This window comes from Dendrobium catenatum, unplaced genomic scaffold (genome assembly GCF_001605985.2).
Source record: "Dendrobium catenatum unplaced genomic scaffold, ASM160598v2 fragScaff_scaffold_637, whole genome shotgun sequence".
Classification (NCBI taxonomy): Eukaryota; Viridiplantae; Streptophyta; class Magnoliopsida; order Asparagales; family Orchidaceae; genus Dendrobium; species Dendrobium catenatum.
This window is the reverse complement of record NW_021319099.1, coordinates 1,042,449-1,061,553: the sequence shown is the minus strand read 5'-3', so window position 1 is coordinate 1,061,553 and position 19,105 is coordinate 1,042,449. Positions and strand designations below refer to the sequence as shown.

The 19,105-nt window shown below is 30.4% G+C and overlaps 1 protein-coding gene across 1 annotated transcript; it reads left to right on the top strand.

Moving 5' to 3' along the window:
• The first annotated feature begins 7,513 nt into the window (after positions 1 to 7,513).
• Positions 7,514 to 8,478, top strand: LOC110102575 (protein FAR1-RELATED SEQUENCE 6-like). Its single transcript, XM_020830954.2, has 2 exons — positions 7,514 to 7,690; positions 8,176 to 8,478. Exons 1-2 carry the CDS (start codon positions 7,514 to 7,516, stop codon positions 8,476 to 8,478), a joined length of 480 nt encoding a protein of 159 aa, XP_020686613.1.
• Positions 8,479 to 19,105: the final 10,627 nt, after the last annotated feature.

The following is a 19,105-nucleotide window of genomic DNA, read 5'->3' as shown; positions in this document are numbered from 1 at the left end:
TAATGTTATGGAATAAACTTTTTTTCTTACCATCAAAAGAACGTCTTGTTAAATTATTGGCTCTATTTTTATTATTGGCTATGATTGTCTTTTGAACAGATAGGATTTTAAGACAATAAAACATCCATCTTGAGTCGAAGACATCAACTGAATTTCAGGTTCCTCTACCTGGGTGAAACATTCTCTCCTTGACAATTAGGTGGTGCATTAGTTACACTTGTTGGTCAATTACAAAGGCAATGACGATGATAATGCATGAAATAGGCAATGACGATGATAATGCGCGCGTGAAATTGCTTTAAGGATGAAGCTTATATGTCCGTTCTCTTCCAAGTGGCATCCATTAGTGTTGACAGACATAACAATGTGTGCGTTATATTTTTGAAGCTGGAGATCAAATTTTCATTTTATCAATCCAAAATATATTTTACTGCTACACCAACTGTGATGTGCGTTATATTTTTGAATGCAGTTGTGTGATGGTTGCAGGTATTTTTAAAGCTCTTACTCGAAGGTGGTCATTCAACTCACGCGTTGAGGTTTATGCCTCAAAGTGTTTGAAGCAAGTATAATTTTTTTAATATATTATATTCTTATAAAATTATAATATACTTAGCAGTTAATATAAGCTTATATTTCTTTTCTTTTCAAGTTAATCAAGCAAGTGATTAGGGTGAGCAAGTGACTGCTAGTCGAGGGACTGACGAAGAGAGAGCTGGATCACATGAGCTGTTGTGGTTGCTAGTGAGGTTCGCGTATCCTTGGAAGGCCACAACAGGAGTTCGTGTTTATGATTGGAGATGCTCATGATGAAGCTGTTTTTCAATATTGGGAATTTATTAGCTATTGAATTCATGTTTATTATTACCATTTTTTATTTGAATATTTCTCCAAATTAATATCTTGTTTTAATAGTTTGAGTTTTTTTGGAGATTTTTTTTTTTTTTTATTTACTGCTGGATATTTTAAGTCTTTGTATTAGCCATTGAGAACTGCTTGTATTCATTTAACTCTATATATGTTGAAGCATCAATTTTGACATTGCTTATGTATTATTTAATCATAAAAAATGATTTTGTTGTATTATTTTTTTTAATCACTCTTGCCCTTTAGCAGCGGTTTTAACACCTGTTATAAAAATGATGCTATAGCTTTCCTACAGCAACGTTTCCAAACCGCTGCTATATCCTTTCTATAGCAGCGCTTCTAACCCGCTACTATAGACTTTCTACAGCAGCGCTTACAAAACCGCTGCTAAAGCCTTACTAGCGAACACAGATGCGGCAAATGTGCAGCAGATTTTAAACCACTGCAAATAATTTTGCATGTGTTTAAACCGCTGCTATAGGTTAGAAAAAGTGCTGCGAAAGTGACATCATAAGAAAATTAATTTAACAAATGGTTGTGAATCCCGATGTAATATACAAATTAAAAAATTTTAGATTTTATTTATAATCATCCAAATTTTAATCTCAATAATCTTATGGTCGAACTAAACAAACCAATAACACCATAAGTAGTTCGAGCCAAGTCCAAATTTGCCCAAATGAAGCAATTGAAGTGTCGTTAAGAACTTTAGGATATTACTTTGAACTTTGAAGGACTAAATAGTCTCCATCTCTTATATATTTATAATCAAATTGTGCACCTTGATATTAAAAATCCAATTTAGCTTATGATCATTCAATTTTGAGATCATCAAGACAATTAGTTATTAAAAAAATAATCTATAATAAAAAAATTAATTCAACCAATTTGATAGAGTTTTTTTATGACAATTAGATATTAAAAGAATTATCTATAATCAAAGAAATTAAATCAAGCTATTTGATAGATTTTTTTTTTTTAATTTTTGTTAGATTTAACAAATTATCACTCTAAAAAAATTTAAATGCACCACCATTCTCTACTTCAATGGTACCTTGGACACATTGGAAAGAGTTTAGAGATAAAAAAAAATCTAAAGCTTTACCCAACGTACAACATCAATTATAACTATCAACTATCACCACAAAGCAACTATCATGAACTAATTGTCGTTGCCCATCTGCTATCATATGATCCCCATTAGCTGACTATAATTATCTAGCTTTCATTATTCATTCACCGTCGCCGACTATTGCCACTAAATCATCATCGTCTGTTTGCTATTGTTAGTCAACTGTTGTCCAACAATCATTATTTGATTACCTTATTTCACTGCTATCTCCCTTCCACTAATGCTAGACTTACATCATCCGAACATGTCATCAATCTTCTCCAAAATTTGCAACTATCATAGGAGATCGAGATAGTGTTCTAAACATTGTTATATCATGCTCTCAAATTGATAGGAAAAGCGAACATGTATAAACTCTATTTACCAAGCAACCTATTTCATCATAGCCAAGCCCCTCAGTTTTTTTTTTTTTTTTCCATATTTTAGTTTTTTTTTTTGTGTAAACACTCTAGTACATCTATTCTCTTTTTACGTATGTGTGGAGCCAATTTTTTTTTATGAATCTCTCATTGTAAATTTTTAGTATATATAATTATTCTAATATTTATTTTTAATCTTAATATATTTGCATATATTTAAGGTATTTTTAATTATAATAGTATATATTTAAAACCATACAATTTTGCTCATTATTACATTAAAACTAAACAAAATACTATTTTATTATTGAAATTTTTTTGGATAAAGATATTCTCACTCACATTTTATCAAATTAAAATTTTACATCATTAAATTATTTTAAGACTAATATTTTTAACTAAATTCGTCTTAAATCAGTATAACTATAAAATCTTTAGAAATAAAAATTGGTTCTGAATATTTGATAGGAAATTTAATACTATATGCCCTATAATAGCAAACATTTAAAAAACAAGTTATTTTTTTCTTGGAGAGATATGCCCAAAAGCTCATTTTAAATCAAATTACATCCGCTTTTGATTGTAAAGCACTTATTTAAAGTCTACCATAGCCAATATTAATTTAGATAAGGTTCGAATAAGTTTTGTTATACATATTAATTTTGTTAAGGTTCGAATAATTAAGCTATTCCGACTATATTCAAACCATATTTGAATAAAATTCAAATAAGGTTTAAATAAGTTCTTAAAAATATTTGAATGAGATTCAAATGATGTTCAATTAATGTTCAAATATGATTCAAAGAATGTTTGATCATTATTTGAACATTATTCAAGACTTATTTGAGCAAGATATGAATATTATTTAAAGAAGGTTTAATAATAGTAAATAACACATAATGCATTCATGTAGCTATCATAGGGGGAAGGTTGTGAAAATTGAATCGGACATAGAATCGGAAGGAGAGGTTCAAGATTCAATGGTTCGAGCAACGGTTGAGCGAAATAATATAATAAATATTAAAATTATTGAAATAATATCTAAATGACAAAGTAATAATATAATATTTATAAAATAATATAATTTTGTAACTAAAAAATAAATAGAATCATATACAAATTTCATGAGTTATTTAGTCTCATATCACTTGAGAACTTTAACATAGTATTATTTAAGGCATGAGAATGCTCAATTGGAACTTTTTATAAATATTTATTATAGGAATTTAATTCTTATTAAAAAAAGTTATATATCTATAATTTAAATTAATTTTTTAAGTTTCATATTTTATATTAGTTTATTTAATTAATTTTTTAAACCATTTAAATGGTTTAACAATTGAATTGACAAATTTTCAAAAATTGGGCTGATTAATTAGTCGAGGCAATAGTTCACTCCAATTTTGACTGGTCCATTGCTAAAGCTATTATTAGGTTTGAACAAACAGGTTATTCGACCAGTTTTCGATCTAATCTACTTTTTAAAACACAAAATAGTGTTTATCTAGTATAGTGGAATCACAATAGTTATGACACAATAAATTATAAATTTATGACATAGACTTTAAGAATTACAATAAATTTAAGCAATTATTATATCCATAAATAATAATAAGAGTAAAATATAAGTTATTACGAAATGTAGTGGTTACTTGACCTTATAGTAACTCAATTATGACCTCTTACTCTACATTGGCTGTACCTACATTGGATCGCCTCCTCCTCTCCCTTTGATGGGCTTCTACTTTTCTTTGAATGGCCACTTTTTGGCTTCTTAAATGGGGACAACACGATAACTAGTATTTAATCTCGAATGTCCCAAGTATCTTCTTTGATGATGGATATACATTTTCAATATATGTAGTTAATCATATTTCTTGTGTATATAATTTTGAACTCAAGCTATAACAGCTAATGCCCTAATCCCAAGCTATAGCTAACACATGTTGATGTGAGAGACCCACAGCATCAATTTTTTTGTATGTATATGTTATATCATGTAAATTATGTCACAAGTCACTCTAATATATGAATCACAAGATTATTTGTGGCTCGACTAATATAAATTTTCTAGCAAAATTTTTGGCAAAATTTTTTGAAAAATTTTGATGAAAAGATTTTGTCAGTTTTTTTGTTGTATATGATCTATTTGTTTGTTAGATACAATTTGTTTATGTTAGATCTATGTTTTTTTTTATAGATCTATTACAATAAGAATACTTAGTATCAAAATAAATTTTAACATGCCATATAGATATTCTAACCAATTTATTTGTTTGCTAAAAAATCAACTCTAATAGAAAATTTAATGACAATTGATTTATATATGAACTAACAATTAATATCCAAGTTAATTTTCTGTGCACTAAAAATAGATTGCTTGTATGACATATTATAAGGATTAATTGATAGAAACTAAATGCAAGTATTGTAGTGCACCTTATTTTAAACCACAAAGTGAGAAGTAACATAAGAAGAATGATGTTCCATATAAGTAGTCACTTTGTTTGCCTCTTATTCAATTATTATAAAGACTATATACATCTATAAGTTTTGTTATACATGTGAGATGAAATCATGAGAGGACAGTTGAACTAGGTGTTTTAATTCATTCATTAGATGCTAAAGCATGGAAATACCTTATTTATATACATTATAATATATCACAAGAATATTTCTTTATTAGGATGTTAAAACTGAAAAGAAAGATTGCCCATCTTTTCTTTAATTTCGAGATGTGTTGGTAATTTCATGCCATATAGTTAGAAATTATATACTAAATCATGTGTTGGTAATTTCATGCCATATAGTTAGAAATTATATACTAAATCATGTGTTGGTAATTTCATGCCATATAGTTAGAAATTATATACTAAATCATGTGTTGGTAATTTCATGCCATATAGTTAGAAATTATATACTAAATCATGTGTTGATGAGTGATAATTATGCCTTATAATCACTCTTCAGAGGTTTATGAATACCTTGTATATATAGAGTATATTATCAAGTTGGAACACTACATGGATATTAGCTTGTCCATATTATATGAAATTATAAAAAATATTCACATTAAAATATGATAGAAAAAACTTATTATTTGATTTTCAACAAATGTTAATATCACCTTATCACCCATTTAGAATAAATAATGATCCATTCTTCAAGAATAAAGCTAAAAAAATCTTGCCCCCCCACTAAGATTGAGTGAAGATCAATTATAATAAAGAATAAGTACAAAATATAGTAAATATTATTGACTCACCTATGATATCAGATAGCAAACTTCCAGTTATGTTGTTAATCAAAATTGGAATAAGAGGAGTATGTTTTGGAATCTATCCAATAGGATGAGAAATAAAATAAAATAAAATAAAAATTATATGCGATTCATATTGAGAAAAATATCAAGTTGAACACTATGATATGATGGATATACAAGATAAAATTAAAGAAAAGTTGAAAGTAAAAGTTGAGTACCACAAAAGAAGAGATTTAGTGCTCCAACAAATAAGTTGTGAAAACAATCTTAAAACCTTAAAAAAAATATTCCCTCACATTAGATTATGGAAGTACAACATATTAATAGGTTCAATCTTTGAAGATGTTAGATTGATATTAAATTTAAATAGGTGCATCAATAAGAAGTCAAAATATTTATTCATAATGAATAGTCACGACAGTCTTATATTCATGGAGTGTTTACTATCAATCGCCTTTTAGTGAATACTGAATCTTTTGGTTAAATTAGCTAATTTTTAAGGATTTGTATTTTGCATACACAATCTAATTACTAGCCTCCTTGACCATCACCTCCTTATCCTATGCTTCCCACTTCTACCAAGCAGAGATGTGAAGGGGGATTTGATGCATTAGATTCTTGCATATTAAGCTTGAGAATGGCACATAAATACTTATTTTTTGGATATTTTTGCATCATATTATTACTATTTTGATAAAATTATAGCATATTAATATTTTTTAAGTGTAATCCTTTGACAAAGATAACACATGAAGTAAGAGACATTATAAGGAGTAAACATAAAGCTCATTGTTTCTCTTGGAAGAAAGTTCCAACATATATTTGTGATTTATGGTCTCCTAAATTTAAGATTATAACAATAACTTATAATTTTCACTAAAATTAAAAAATATTTCTATTAGCATATTAACAATTTTATATTTTATGAAAATAGTTTCACTAGGTTCCCCAAAATAATAAAAAGATTAAATAGAATAAATTTTGAATGATAAGGCTCGACTCATTTGTATAAAATATTTATAGCACTTGTTGGTATCTGAAAGAAAGAATAAAAAAAATAATAAACTTCTAAAAATGAGAGCATGTGGTCTCTCCATATAGGTGGATATGTCTTAAGTGTTAGGCATGGACAAAAAAAGAGAGTTTAATTTATTTATTTAATAATTTATAAATCTATTTTATTATATTTCTAAATTATAAATATGCTTGTATAAAAGGAAATAACTAGCCAATGTATAATTTTGTTGTTGTTAGCACATGTGTTAGATTATGATTTGAAACATTGAACATAGCATGAACAAGAACCGATGATTGAACAAGGGTACGTAGAATCATGTTCGAACAAGGCTTAGCTCGAACTATGTATAAATGTGACTGAAAAATACGTAGGAAGTCAAAAAATAATCATACAACATAATTTAAAAATAATTCGAACAAATATTCTAATTAGTTCTACATTATAGATCAACCAAAATAATCTAATATATGATATAAATACTAAAAAAATTACCATATGTGTTTTGAGTCGTTAATAAAATAAAAAATCTCAAACTTTATGAGTCTGTTCATCCTACCCTCTTAGCAAATAAATCTCAAATGAAAGTACCCTTATGAGCAATGAAGTTTGAAGTGTGTAAGGGGAGAAATTATTCTGTGTGGAATCCGATCATAGATTTATGTTCGGATGCTTACATGGAAAGTGAAAAGTCTGGGTTATTTATATTGACTTGCGTTAACCCGACGATACCCAACCCGTCAAAATTATGTCTTCCAGCCCAACCCGGGCAAAACGTTAAATTTAGGTTGGCTCTTCTTTTTTTTTTTAGAATTTAAGGCGCGAATCACCGCAGTATATAACGCTTTCAGCCAAAATTTTCTCAGAAAAAAATGCTGATGAAGATGAAGATTGATCAAGATCTGGAGGAGGATGTTTGTTTTTATGAGCAGACAATATTTTTGCAGGGCTCTAAGGAAGCCGATAACCTGAAGAATGCCGACGTCTTGGAAACGAGCGCACATAAAGCAGAACACCTCAAACTAGTGCGACTGGATGAAAAGTTCAGCTTATCGGTAAAGTTCGCCTCCTCCCAAGTTTTATTTATAGCAATGTTGCAATTATATTTATTTACAGAGTCATTTTTTTGATGTATTATTTTAGGGTACAAAGATTTTTGATGTATTTATTGTGTTTAACAAAGATGCATATTTTTATCAACAATGTACATAATGTTAAATTGTAATTGACTTTAAAAGAAGACTCGATGTTCCCTTCTTTTAAAGTATTATTGAGCTTGGCTACAATAACAAATTTGTAGTTCGATTTTCTTATTGCAAAGTTTTGTTGTGTATTAATTGCGTATGTATTGCTTATTTGTTTAATATACATTGAGTATTAGTTGTGTATTGGTTTGGTATACATTGCGTATTAATTGTGCATATGTTGAGTTTTTATTGCATTTTGGTTGCGTATTGATTGCGTATTGGTTGTTTATTGTTTTGCTTAATTACTGCTTATTAGTTGCGTATGGATAATTCTTTTATTGCATATTTATCAGGATGTTTATGTTAATGAGAAAGAGGCATATGAGGCTTATTGTAATTATGGCAAAAATCTTGGTTTTAGTGTTCGTAAGGATCATCATAGTTACTGGTCAAATTCCATAAATCTAAAATCCAATAACTTTATTTGTTCAAAAGCTGATTTCAAGAAGTTGCCTGATCTTAATATCCAAAGGAAATATCGAAAATCAGATACCCGAACTGGTTGTCCATCTATGATTAGGTTTACAGTGGATGAAGCTGGATATTGGAAGGTGAAAAAATTTATTGAAAATCACAATCATGAATCACAATCATGATTTGCCTAGGCCAGAAGACTGGCATCTTCTTAGATCATGCAGGAATGCATGTGATTAAAAAGCTTCTGTTCTTAAAGCAATGACAGATGCTAGCATAAGAACCATTGATGCATTTTCCTTCCTTGCTGATGAAGTTGGAGGTGTCGAAAATATTAGATTCACAAGGAGGGATGCATACAACTTTATCCAAAAAATAAAAAGAGCAAAGATTGAATTTGGGGACACTAATACTTTGATTGAGTTATTTAAAGAACATCAACTTAATGATAACATATTCGCTTGGGATGTCCAGAAGGATGAATTTGATAGATTGTTAAATTTTTTTTGGGTTGATGGGATTAGTATGATAGATTATGACTACTTTGGTGATGTGGTAATTTTTTATACAAGTTATAGGCTTAATAAGTATAATTTGGTATGCACATCATTTGTCGGGGTTAACAATCATTGGCAAAACATTTTGCTTGGGGTGGCCTTCTTGTCCGAAGAGACAATTGAATCATTTACGTGGATGTTTAAAACTTTTGCCGAATGATGGGTGATAAACATCCAAAAGCAATATATATACAGATCAAGACCAGGCAATTGCTAGGGTCATAGAAGTTGCACTACCTCACAGTCGTCATAGATTGTGCCAATGGCATGTCCGTAAAAAGGCTCCATCAAAAGTATCATGCTACAATACCAACAACAAAGTCAAAGGCCTCTTAAATAAGTGTTTAAGTAGATGTGACTCTGAGGAGGAGTTTGAGAATGCATAGGCTGAATTGATAATACAAGGGAACCTCCAAGATCATGTTTGATTGCATGATCTTTATATGATAAGGAATACGTGGTCAACAGCCTTCAATAAGGATTTTTTTAGCATGAACATTCTATCCACACAACGTAGAGAGTCTATTAATAATGTATGTCATGACATTTTTAAGCCCACAAGTTCTATAACTGATTGCTTTCTGGGTTTAGAGAAGGTGATGATGAATTGGCGCCGGAATGAACAGGATGAGGATTATAGATGCAGCTAGTCTGAAATAGAACCTGTAATAAAAAACTTCTCAATATTAAAGCAAGCTACTCAATTTTATTCAAAGAAAATATATTCATTTTATGAACAAAATTTTTTGCAAGGTGTTGGTGTAATGAGTGTAGAGCTTGAGGCTAGTGATTCTTCTAAATTTTTTGTCTATTACACAGAGAAAAATGATCATTCTAAACCATGGGTTGATGATTTTGATACACAAAATGGTAACATTCAATGCTCCTGTAGAAAGTTTGAAATGATGGATTTATTGTGTTCTCATTGCATATTAGTTTTGAGACAAATGGCTATTTGGAAATTCCCCGAGAAGTACCTACTGTTGTGATGGTCAGCACGAGCTCAACAAGATATATATTCTGGTCCAAATTTGAAAGAAATTCTCATAATAGCTCTGAAGCTAGTAGCGGATTCATATTCAGAAATTCTATCAGCAGGTTTGCATATGAAATGAGCACACGAGCGCAGCTGAATGAGGAGGGTGAAGAATTTTTATTGGCTTCGATGAATGATACATCTAAAAAACTCGATTTGATTGTTTATGAGAAGAGAAAGACATACAAGTCTACACAGGGTGGTAGTGTACAACTGAAGGATCCTCTAAAGCGTAGGCCTTAAGGCATATCCAATGCTAGGCTGAAAAGCCACTGGGAAAAGAAGCCAAAGAGTATGATTTTATTTTCTGACTAATTTAATTTATTGCCTATTGTGACATATTGTTATTAATTTTTTTTAACAGGGAAACCACCGGTGAAGAAAAACACAAAAAAAATTGCTACTCCTTTAAGCATGCCCGAATGCTTAACGAAGAATTTCATAAATTCTATACACTACAAGTAACCATCAGCGCAGCAGTGTAATTTCACAAGCATGCCCCAATGCTTCACTGAGGACTTCATAAACTCTGTACAGTCGAGTCAGCCATCAGTTAAGCAGTGCAATTTCATAAGCATGCCCGAATGGTTCACCAATGACTTCATATCATAAGCATGCCCATCTAGTCAGGCATCAGTACAGCAATTCACAAGCATGCTTGACTGTATGAACGATGACTTCATAGCCGAGGAACCGTCCAGTCAGCCATCAGTAAAGCGAGCAAAGCATTCTAATTTCACAAGCATACCCAAATGCTTCACTCAAGAACACATAAAAGATGTACGTTCAAAAAAGCCATCAGCAATATACCTGAAGTTGATGATGGATATCATTAAATCAAAAAATTCTATGTAATAAGAATATTTGTATTATTATCTTTAGAGATATTTATTTTAAGGCGTATTGGATGCGTATAGTATGCGTATTGTATGCGTCCTGGTTGCATATTTTAATGCATATTGTATATTAATCTCATTCAGAAAATTTTTATAATAATTTTTAATGCGAATTGACATGAAGATGCGACATGCAAATATACATTAAACATTTCTCTAAAAAAATAACATTATAGATTACAAGTAGTTTCTGTGTATTTAAAGCTTACTTACTGTGTATTATATGCGTATTGTATGCATATTTAAAGAATAAACTAAGTTCACTCTCTAGAACTATCACTTATGTAGCACAAGGGTGTACACATATAATATGTCTCTTTGAGAAAATTTTTATAATTATTTTATAATGATCATAAAATGAGTATTTACATGATTCATACTGAAGGAACACATTGAATCAATTAAATTCGAATTAAATAATTTTTTTAAGAAAAAACCAAGGAATGTGATTTGCGTATGGAATGTGTATTTTGTGTGTTTCGACTGCATCTTCAAAGCGTATAGAATGCGTACTTTGCAAGCCCATAGGAACACCTTCTAAACAACAAGGAATCAAAGATTAATATTGAGAAACACAATATTCAACGATTACTGATTCTTTTCTTCACGAGACGAAGCATTCCAAACACCTTTGATTCTCCATATATCTCTATTGCAAGCTAAACCAGTGAAGCATAACCCCCACTCTCTAGAACTATCACTTGTGTAGCACAAGGGTGTACACATATACTATGTCTCATTGAGAATTTTTTTTTTTATAATTCTTTTATAACAATCTTAAAATGAGTATTTACATGATTCATACTGAAGGAATGCATTGAATTAATTAAATTCCAATTAAATAATATTTTAAGAAAAAACCAAGAACTATGATTTGCGTATGTAATGCGTATTAAATGCGCCCTTATTGCGTATACATAGCGTGTAGAATGCGTACATACAAACTAAAACAAAAACCTTCTTAATCACAAGGAATGTAGGATCATTGGTGAGAAACACAATATTCAACGACTCATGAATCTTTTCTTCACGAGACGAAGCATTCCAAACAACTTTGATTTTCTAAATATCTCCATTGGAAACTAAACCAATGAAGCATAACCCCAACTCTCTAGAACTATCACTTGTGTAGCATAAGGGTGTACACATATAATATGTCTCATTAAGAAAATTTTTATAATTATTTTATAATGACTCTAAAATAAGTATTTACATGATTCATACTGAAGGAATGCATTGAATCAATTAAATTCAAATTAAATAAATTTTTTTAAGAAAAAACCAAGGAATGTGATTTGTGTATGGAATGCGTATATTGTGCGTTTAGACTGGTTCTTCAAAGCGTAAAGAATGTGTACTTTGCATGCCCATAGGAACACCTTCTTAAAAACAAGGAATCAAAGATTAATGTTGAGAAACACAATATTCAACGACTCCTGGTTCTTTTCTTCACGAGACGAAGCATTCCAAACACCTTTGATTCTCCATATATCTCCATTGCAAGATAAACTAGTGAAGCATAACCCACACTCTCTAGAACTATCACTTGTGTATACTATGTTTCATTGAGAAAATTTTTATAATTATTTTATAATGATCCTAAAATGAGTATTTGCATGATTCATACCGAAGGAATGCATTGCATCAATTAAATTCAAATTAAATAAAAATTTTTAAGAAAAAACCAAGGAATGTGATTTGCATATAGAATGCGTATTTTATGTGTTTCGACTGTGTCTACAAAGCGTATAAAATGCGTACTTTGAAAGCCTATAGGAACACCTTCTTAACAACAAGGAATCAAAGATTAATGTTGAGAAACACAATATTCAATGATTCCTGGTTCTTTTCTTCACAAGATGAAGCATTCCAAACACCTTTTATTCTCCATATATCTCCATTGTAAGCTAAACTAGTGAAGCATAACCCCCACGCTCTAGAACTATCACTTGTGTAGCACAAGGGTGTACACATATAATATGTATCATTGAGAAATTTTTTATAATTATTTTATAATGATCATAAAATGAGTATTTACATGATTCATACTGAAGGAATGCATTGAATCAATTAAATTCGAATTAAATAAATTTTTTTAAGAAAAACCCAAGGAATGTGATTTGCGTATGGAATGCGTATGTTGTGCGTTTAGACGTCTTCAAAGCGTAAAGAATGCGTACTTTGCAAGCCCATAGGAACACCTTCTTAACCACAAGGAATCAAAGATTAATGTTGAGAAACACAATATTCAACGACTCCTGCTTCTTTTCTTCACGAGACGAAGCATTCCAAACACCTTTGATTCTCCATATATCTCCATTGCAAGTTAAACCAGTGAAGCATAACCCACACTCTCTAGAACTATCACTTGTGTATACTATGTCTCATTGAGAAAATTTTTATAATTATTTTATAATGATCCTAAAATGAGTATTTACATGATTCATACCGAAGGAATGCATTGCATCAATTAAATTCAAATTAAATAAATTTTTTTAAGAAAAAAACCAAGGAATGTGATTTGCATATAGAATGCGTATTTTATGTGTTTCCACTGCGTCTACAAAGCATATAGAATGCGTACTTTGAAAGCCCATAGGAACACCTTCTTAACAACAAGGAATCAAAGATTAATGTTGAGAAACATAATATTCAACTATTACTGGTTCTTTTCTTCACGAGACGAGGCATTCCAAACACCTTTCATTCTCCATATATCTCCATTGTAAGCTAAACCAGTGAAGCATAACCCCCACGCTCTAGAACTATCACTTGTGTAGCACAAGGGTGTACACATATACTATGTCTCATTTAGAAAATTTTTATAATTATTTTATAATGATCCTAAAATGAGTATTTACATGATTCATAATGAAGGAATGCATTGAATCAATTAAATTCGAATTAAATAATTTTTTTTAAGAAAAAACCAAGGAATGTGATTTGCGTATGGAATGCGTATTTTGTGCGTTTCGACTACGTCTATAAAGCGTATAGAATGCTTACTTTGTAAGCCCATAGGAACACCTTCTTAATAACAAGGAATCAAAGATTAATGTTGAGAAACATAATATTCAACGATTCCTGATTCTTTTCTTCATGAGAAGAAGCATTCCAAACACCTTTGATTCTACATATATCTCCATTGCAAGCTAAACCAGTGAAGCATAACCCCCACTCTCTAGAACTATCACTTGTGTAGCACAAGCGTGTACACATATACTATGTCTCATTGAGAAATTATTTTATAATGTTTTTATAACGATCCTAAAATGAGTATTTACATGATTCATACCGAAGGAATGCATTGAATCAATTAAATTCAAATTAAATAATTTTTTTTAAGAAAAGAGTAAAGAATGTGATTTGCGTATGGGATGCGTATTTTATGTGTTTCGACTGCGTCTACAAAGCGTATAGAATGCGTACTTTACAAGCCCATAAGAACACCTTCTTAACAACAAGGAATCAAAGATTAATGTTGAGAAACACAATATTCAACGATTCCTGATTCTTTTCTTAACGAGAAGAAGCATTCTAAACACCTTTGATTCTCCATACATCTCCATTACAAGCTAAACCAGTTAAGCATAACCCCCACTCTCTAGAACTATCACTTGTGTAGCACAAGGGTGTACAAATATATTATGTCTCATTGAGAAAATTTTTTATAATTCTTTTATAATGATCCTAAAATGAGTATTTACATGATTCATACTGAAGGAATGTGATTTGCGTACGTCCCGAATGCATATACCAAGCGTATAGAATGCGTACTTTGCAAATCTATAGGAACACCTTCTTATTTGATATTTTATGCTCATATAATTTACATATATCAGTTATTTACACAAACATAAAATATGAAAAGTTCATTTCAACGCTGCACAGAACAAGCGTATGAGATTTCTGCCCTATATTTTGGAATTTTTCCTGCCAATCTGTACTCTCTCTCCACTTGAAGTTTTTTTATCGAATAATATTTTTCATGTATTTACAAACAAACATTCCGTAATCTGTATTGTTGGACTGAGTTGGTGCCTTCTTGATTGTCTTGAAACTCCATTTGTTGATATTATCATCAAAAGCTTCTTTGCAATCCCTATATAAGCTTGCAATCTAAACAATATATGGAATAGAATTTAGTTCACTGAAAAATAATTTTAAATTTTTTTACTAAATTCAATCAAACTTACTATCTTTATAGCAATACTTCTATACATAGGGTTGGGAATAGAATTGTAAAATTCTCACTTTTTCTAATTTGGTACCCAACCAGAAGAGTCCAGTGCGAACTGTCAATAATTGGATTAAGTATAATATTGCATGAATGAACAGAATTGTAGTTTATGTGTTCGATGAACAATTTTAAACTTGGATCTTTCAACTTGTAATGATGCAAGAATTAAATATAAGAATAAAATATTCAAAATATATAATTATATATGAGATAAACAAGTATACTAACCCAATACATTGGTGAGATGTATAAAAATTTATGGTACTTGTCTGGAAAAATTTTAGCCTTCTCATTTAATAAAATGGCAAAGGAATCAACATGATCATTGTCAAGGTAACCGTCGGATAATATTTCGTCCATCCCATGTCTAGAAATTATAACGTTCTCAGCTTCAAATATTGTCATGCTACTAAAATCATTAAACATAAAATACGTATTAGGTACGCATATAAAACACAGTTCTTACGCAATCTGTATGCATAAATTACACAATATGTACTCACATATTACGCAATTAATATGCACACATTACGCACCAATAACGTAAATAAAATACCTGTCAAGATAATTCTTTATGTTATCCCTGATAAAAAGTTCATTCTCAGGACTCAACATCTCCAAGCCAATGAAGTTTACTATAGGACTAGCAGGGAAACCCTTTACTATAACATTATCAACATTGATTACTTCTTTTGGTTGTGGAACTTTTTGTTCTTTTTCTGGAGGTTCATTTGGGGATGGTTCTTGGGTAAATTCATTTGGTGATGGAATAATTAGGGATAGTTCTTCTTGGGGATGTTCTTTTGGGGATGGTTCTTCTTGGGGAGGTTCTTTGGGGGATGATTTTTTGGGGGATGAAACCTTTTATGATGGCTCTTTTTGGGCAGGTTCTACTTGGGGTTGTACCCTTTTCTTCTTCTTGCTTTTCTTTAGGATTGATTTTTTGTGGCCTTGATCCTCTCTGATGTCTAATTTCTGCTTCTTGTACACCCTTTCAATTTTTAATAAACTGATATCCTCTTATAAGTCAGCAGCTTTGGTCATCTCTTGTTCATTGATTTTCTCTGGGGCTTCGGTCTTTGTGTGTTCAGTAGATATCTGAATATTCTTCATTATATGGTGAATGAATGATGATGAGGAGGGAGCAGCTTGCAGATCAAGATTAAGATTGCCTTGAACAATAAAATTTTGGAGCTTGTTATCAATAAGATCAACTCTTTTCACAATTTGCTCCAAATTCTTACTAAGCCTAGCTTCAAATTCTTGGAAGAGGTTTTTGCAGGTAGCTTGCACAATTTTTATTATTTTCTCTTCAAGAACATCGAATGATTGGGGTTGGGTTTGGACTGCTGGGGAGATTGAGGGGGAGATGATGTTCAGGTGTTTGGGTTTGAATGGGAGAAAGAGGGCTTGATGGTTATTTCTTGATACCCAGAAGATTAGCTTCTTAGGGGGTAACTGCTTGGAGGTCAATAAAAATCTATGAAAAATCAAGTCATACGCAGTACATACGTAATAAATAAGCAATATATAAATATTTTCACAATATATACATGTCTTTTTTTTTTAAATTAATAAATAATTTAGCTGTCTTCTCAGTATTATATACAATGTCATCACCTCATCGAAGGAAATAGGGCCTTCTCTCAGGGTACTTCGGGTAATGAATGGAAGTGTGCTCTAGGAACCAAACCTGCGTAAAATTGAGATCTTCTTACTAAATTTAGCAAATCAATCAGTCAAATTAAATGTTAAATTAGAATTGTTTTAGCACTCACAATTAGCAGAGGCACAAAATCGTTGACATAACCTGCTGGCTTGTTGTTTGAGATCTTCAAATATTTATTATTAAATTCTTCAACCAGGTATTCCCAAATTGACCATGCCCAATTAGTTGATGAAAAATCATCAACATTATTTGATAGTGTTTTAAATAATTTAGGAACTTTGAAGTTGCTTTGTTGGAAAAATAAATTTGAACATAAATACATAATAAATATTTTCAACATAGTCTCTAGGGTGCTTTCTCTTGTCAACTTAAACATTTCAGACTTTATATCCTTTAAAGTGATGGTTGAAGTTGGCAAGGTCATCCAAGTAATCTACTCACCTTTGTTTGGAAGACCAGTAAGCAGGACCACTTCATCAGCTGTGAAAGGTACAACATGACCATTTATAATAAAATTTTGCTTTTGAATATTTCACATTATCAGCAGCTGGTAGATCCGTGGGGCGTTTTGCTCAAATCCAGGAAAATGAAAAAATTGGAAGATATTCATGTTATTCAATTTTTCTTCAATTTCAAGGGAAATTATCTCAGAAAAAGTATTATAGATTGTTCTAAATGTGGAAACATAGCAGCGATAGGATATAGGACGGACGTATATATGCGTAAATTAAGAAACTAAAATTAATTTAAAGAAACAGATGATACGCATTAAGTATGCATATAAAATGCAATATCTACGCAAAGAATACGCATATTATACGCATTTCATACGCATGAAATATGCAAAGTATACGCATTATATACACGTACATACGGTATGCAAAGAATACGAAAAATATCAGCAGAAATCAATAATTATTTACTGTAGACATTTTTTTGTATTGGAAGTTTATTTTTATGATTTAAAGATCCAAAGTATTTATTATAAAATGTTAGGGTTTGTCTTCAACATATACACAGAAAATAAGCAAAATATACGCAGAATATACACATTATATATACAAAGAAAATAAGCAGAAATAACTTAAATGGTGAGATAAATATAATTTTTTAAATTTCTCAAAATGATTTTATTTTTTATTTTGATTTCTTCTGCAAATACGCATTGAATACCAAAAAAATACGTAGAACATTTTATGTCAAAGTAAGCAATAACGTACCTTTTTTTTTGTAGGTGAATCCTTCCCCTCCTCTATTTGAGCAGAAGAGATTGCTGGATATTTTTGAGAAGATTTTTTTGCAGGAACCTCGGGAGAGAACTGGAGGGAATGGCCAAAATGTGAAAATGTGAAAATTTTCCTCCTTTTTCATATTTTTACTGTTAAATTCGATGGGCAGGTGGGTGTCTCGTCGTCTGCAGTAAACAGGTCGGGTCTTAACTTTCCACGTAAGCACAACACGCGTAATGTTTTTATTGGCAACTGAACACACCTCTTTGACCGAATTCCACACAGAATAATTTCTCGTGTAAGGGTATGATGTTATTCTTTCTATGCAGTCTAGATATAAAAATAATAAGAATATTTTGATCTAAAATAAATTTTTAGATATATATCTAAAAATATAAATAATAGACATATCACAATGATTTTTTAATTGTTATAAAAATGATGAACAATCTAATATAAATATTTTGTATTTATTTTAATTTTATAATATAATAATGGTTAATTAATAAGCAAATGATTCTTTATTATAAATATAGAGATTGACTTACATCTTTATTTGACATAATTTTTAATTTTATTATAATTAAAAATATTTATTTTATAAAAAAATAATTTTAATTTTTTGTTATACTCTTTTTTAGAATAAATTTATTCATTATTTTGATAACGAGACTTAAGTTTCGTTTGGGACGGCTTTCTTACTGCTTCTTGAAGCAGCTTTCTAGTACAAATTTTTATTTTTTTATAATAAAAAACTATTTTAAAAACAGTAAAAATGCCGTTCCAAATGAAATCTTAATCGCCCTCATATCAGATATTAATCGAGTTTGTTAATGAATTTATTCATGATATCTTTATGGAACATGAATCAAACTTATTTATTAGTTTTAAATAATATTATTTATGAATATATGAATCGATTTCATAATTATTTAAATATCAAATAAATAAATAAAATATTCAAGCTCAATTAATTATTTAATAAAATGATTGTAAACAACTCTAAGAGAACCGACGGTAAGTTATCTCCATTAATTTGCAACCGAAACAAAAATTTCTTTCCCTATTACGCACGCGCGTTTCATCTGCGGAGCAACGTGCCGGGGGTGACTGTGACTCATGCCACGTGGCATGCCGCCCTGGTCCCCGGATAGGAAAGATTTCTCTAAACACGCTACGGGT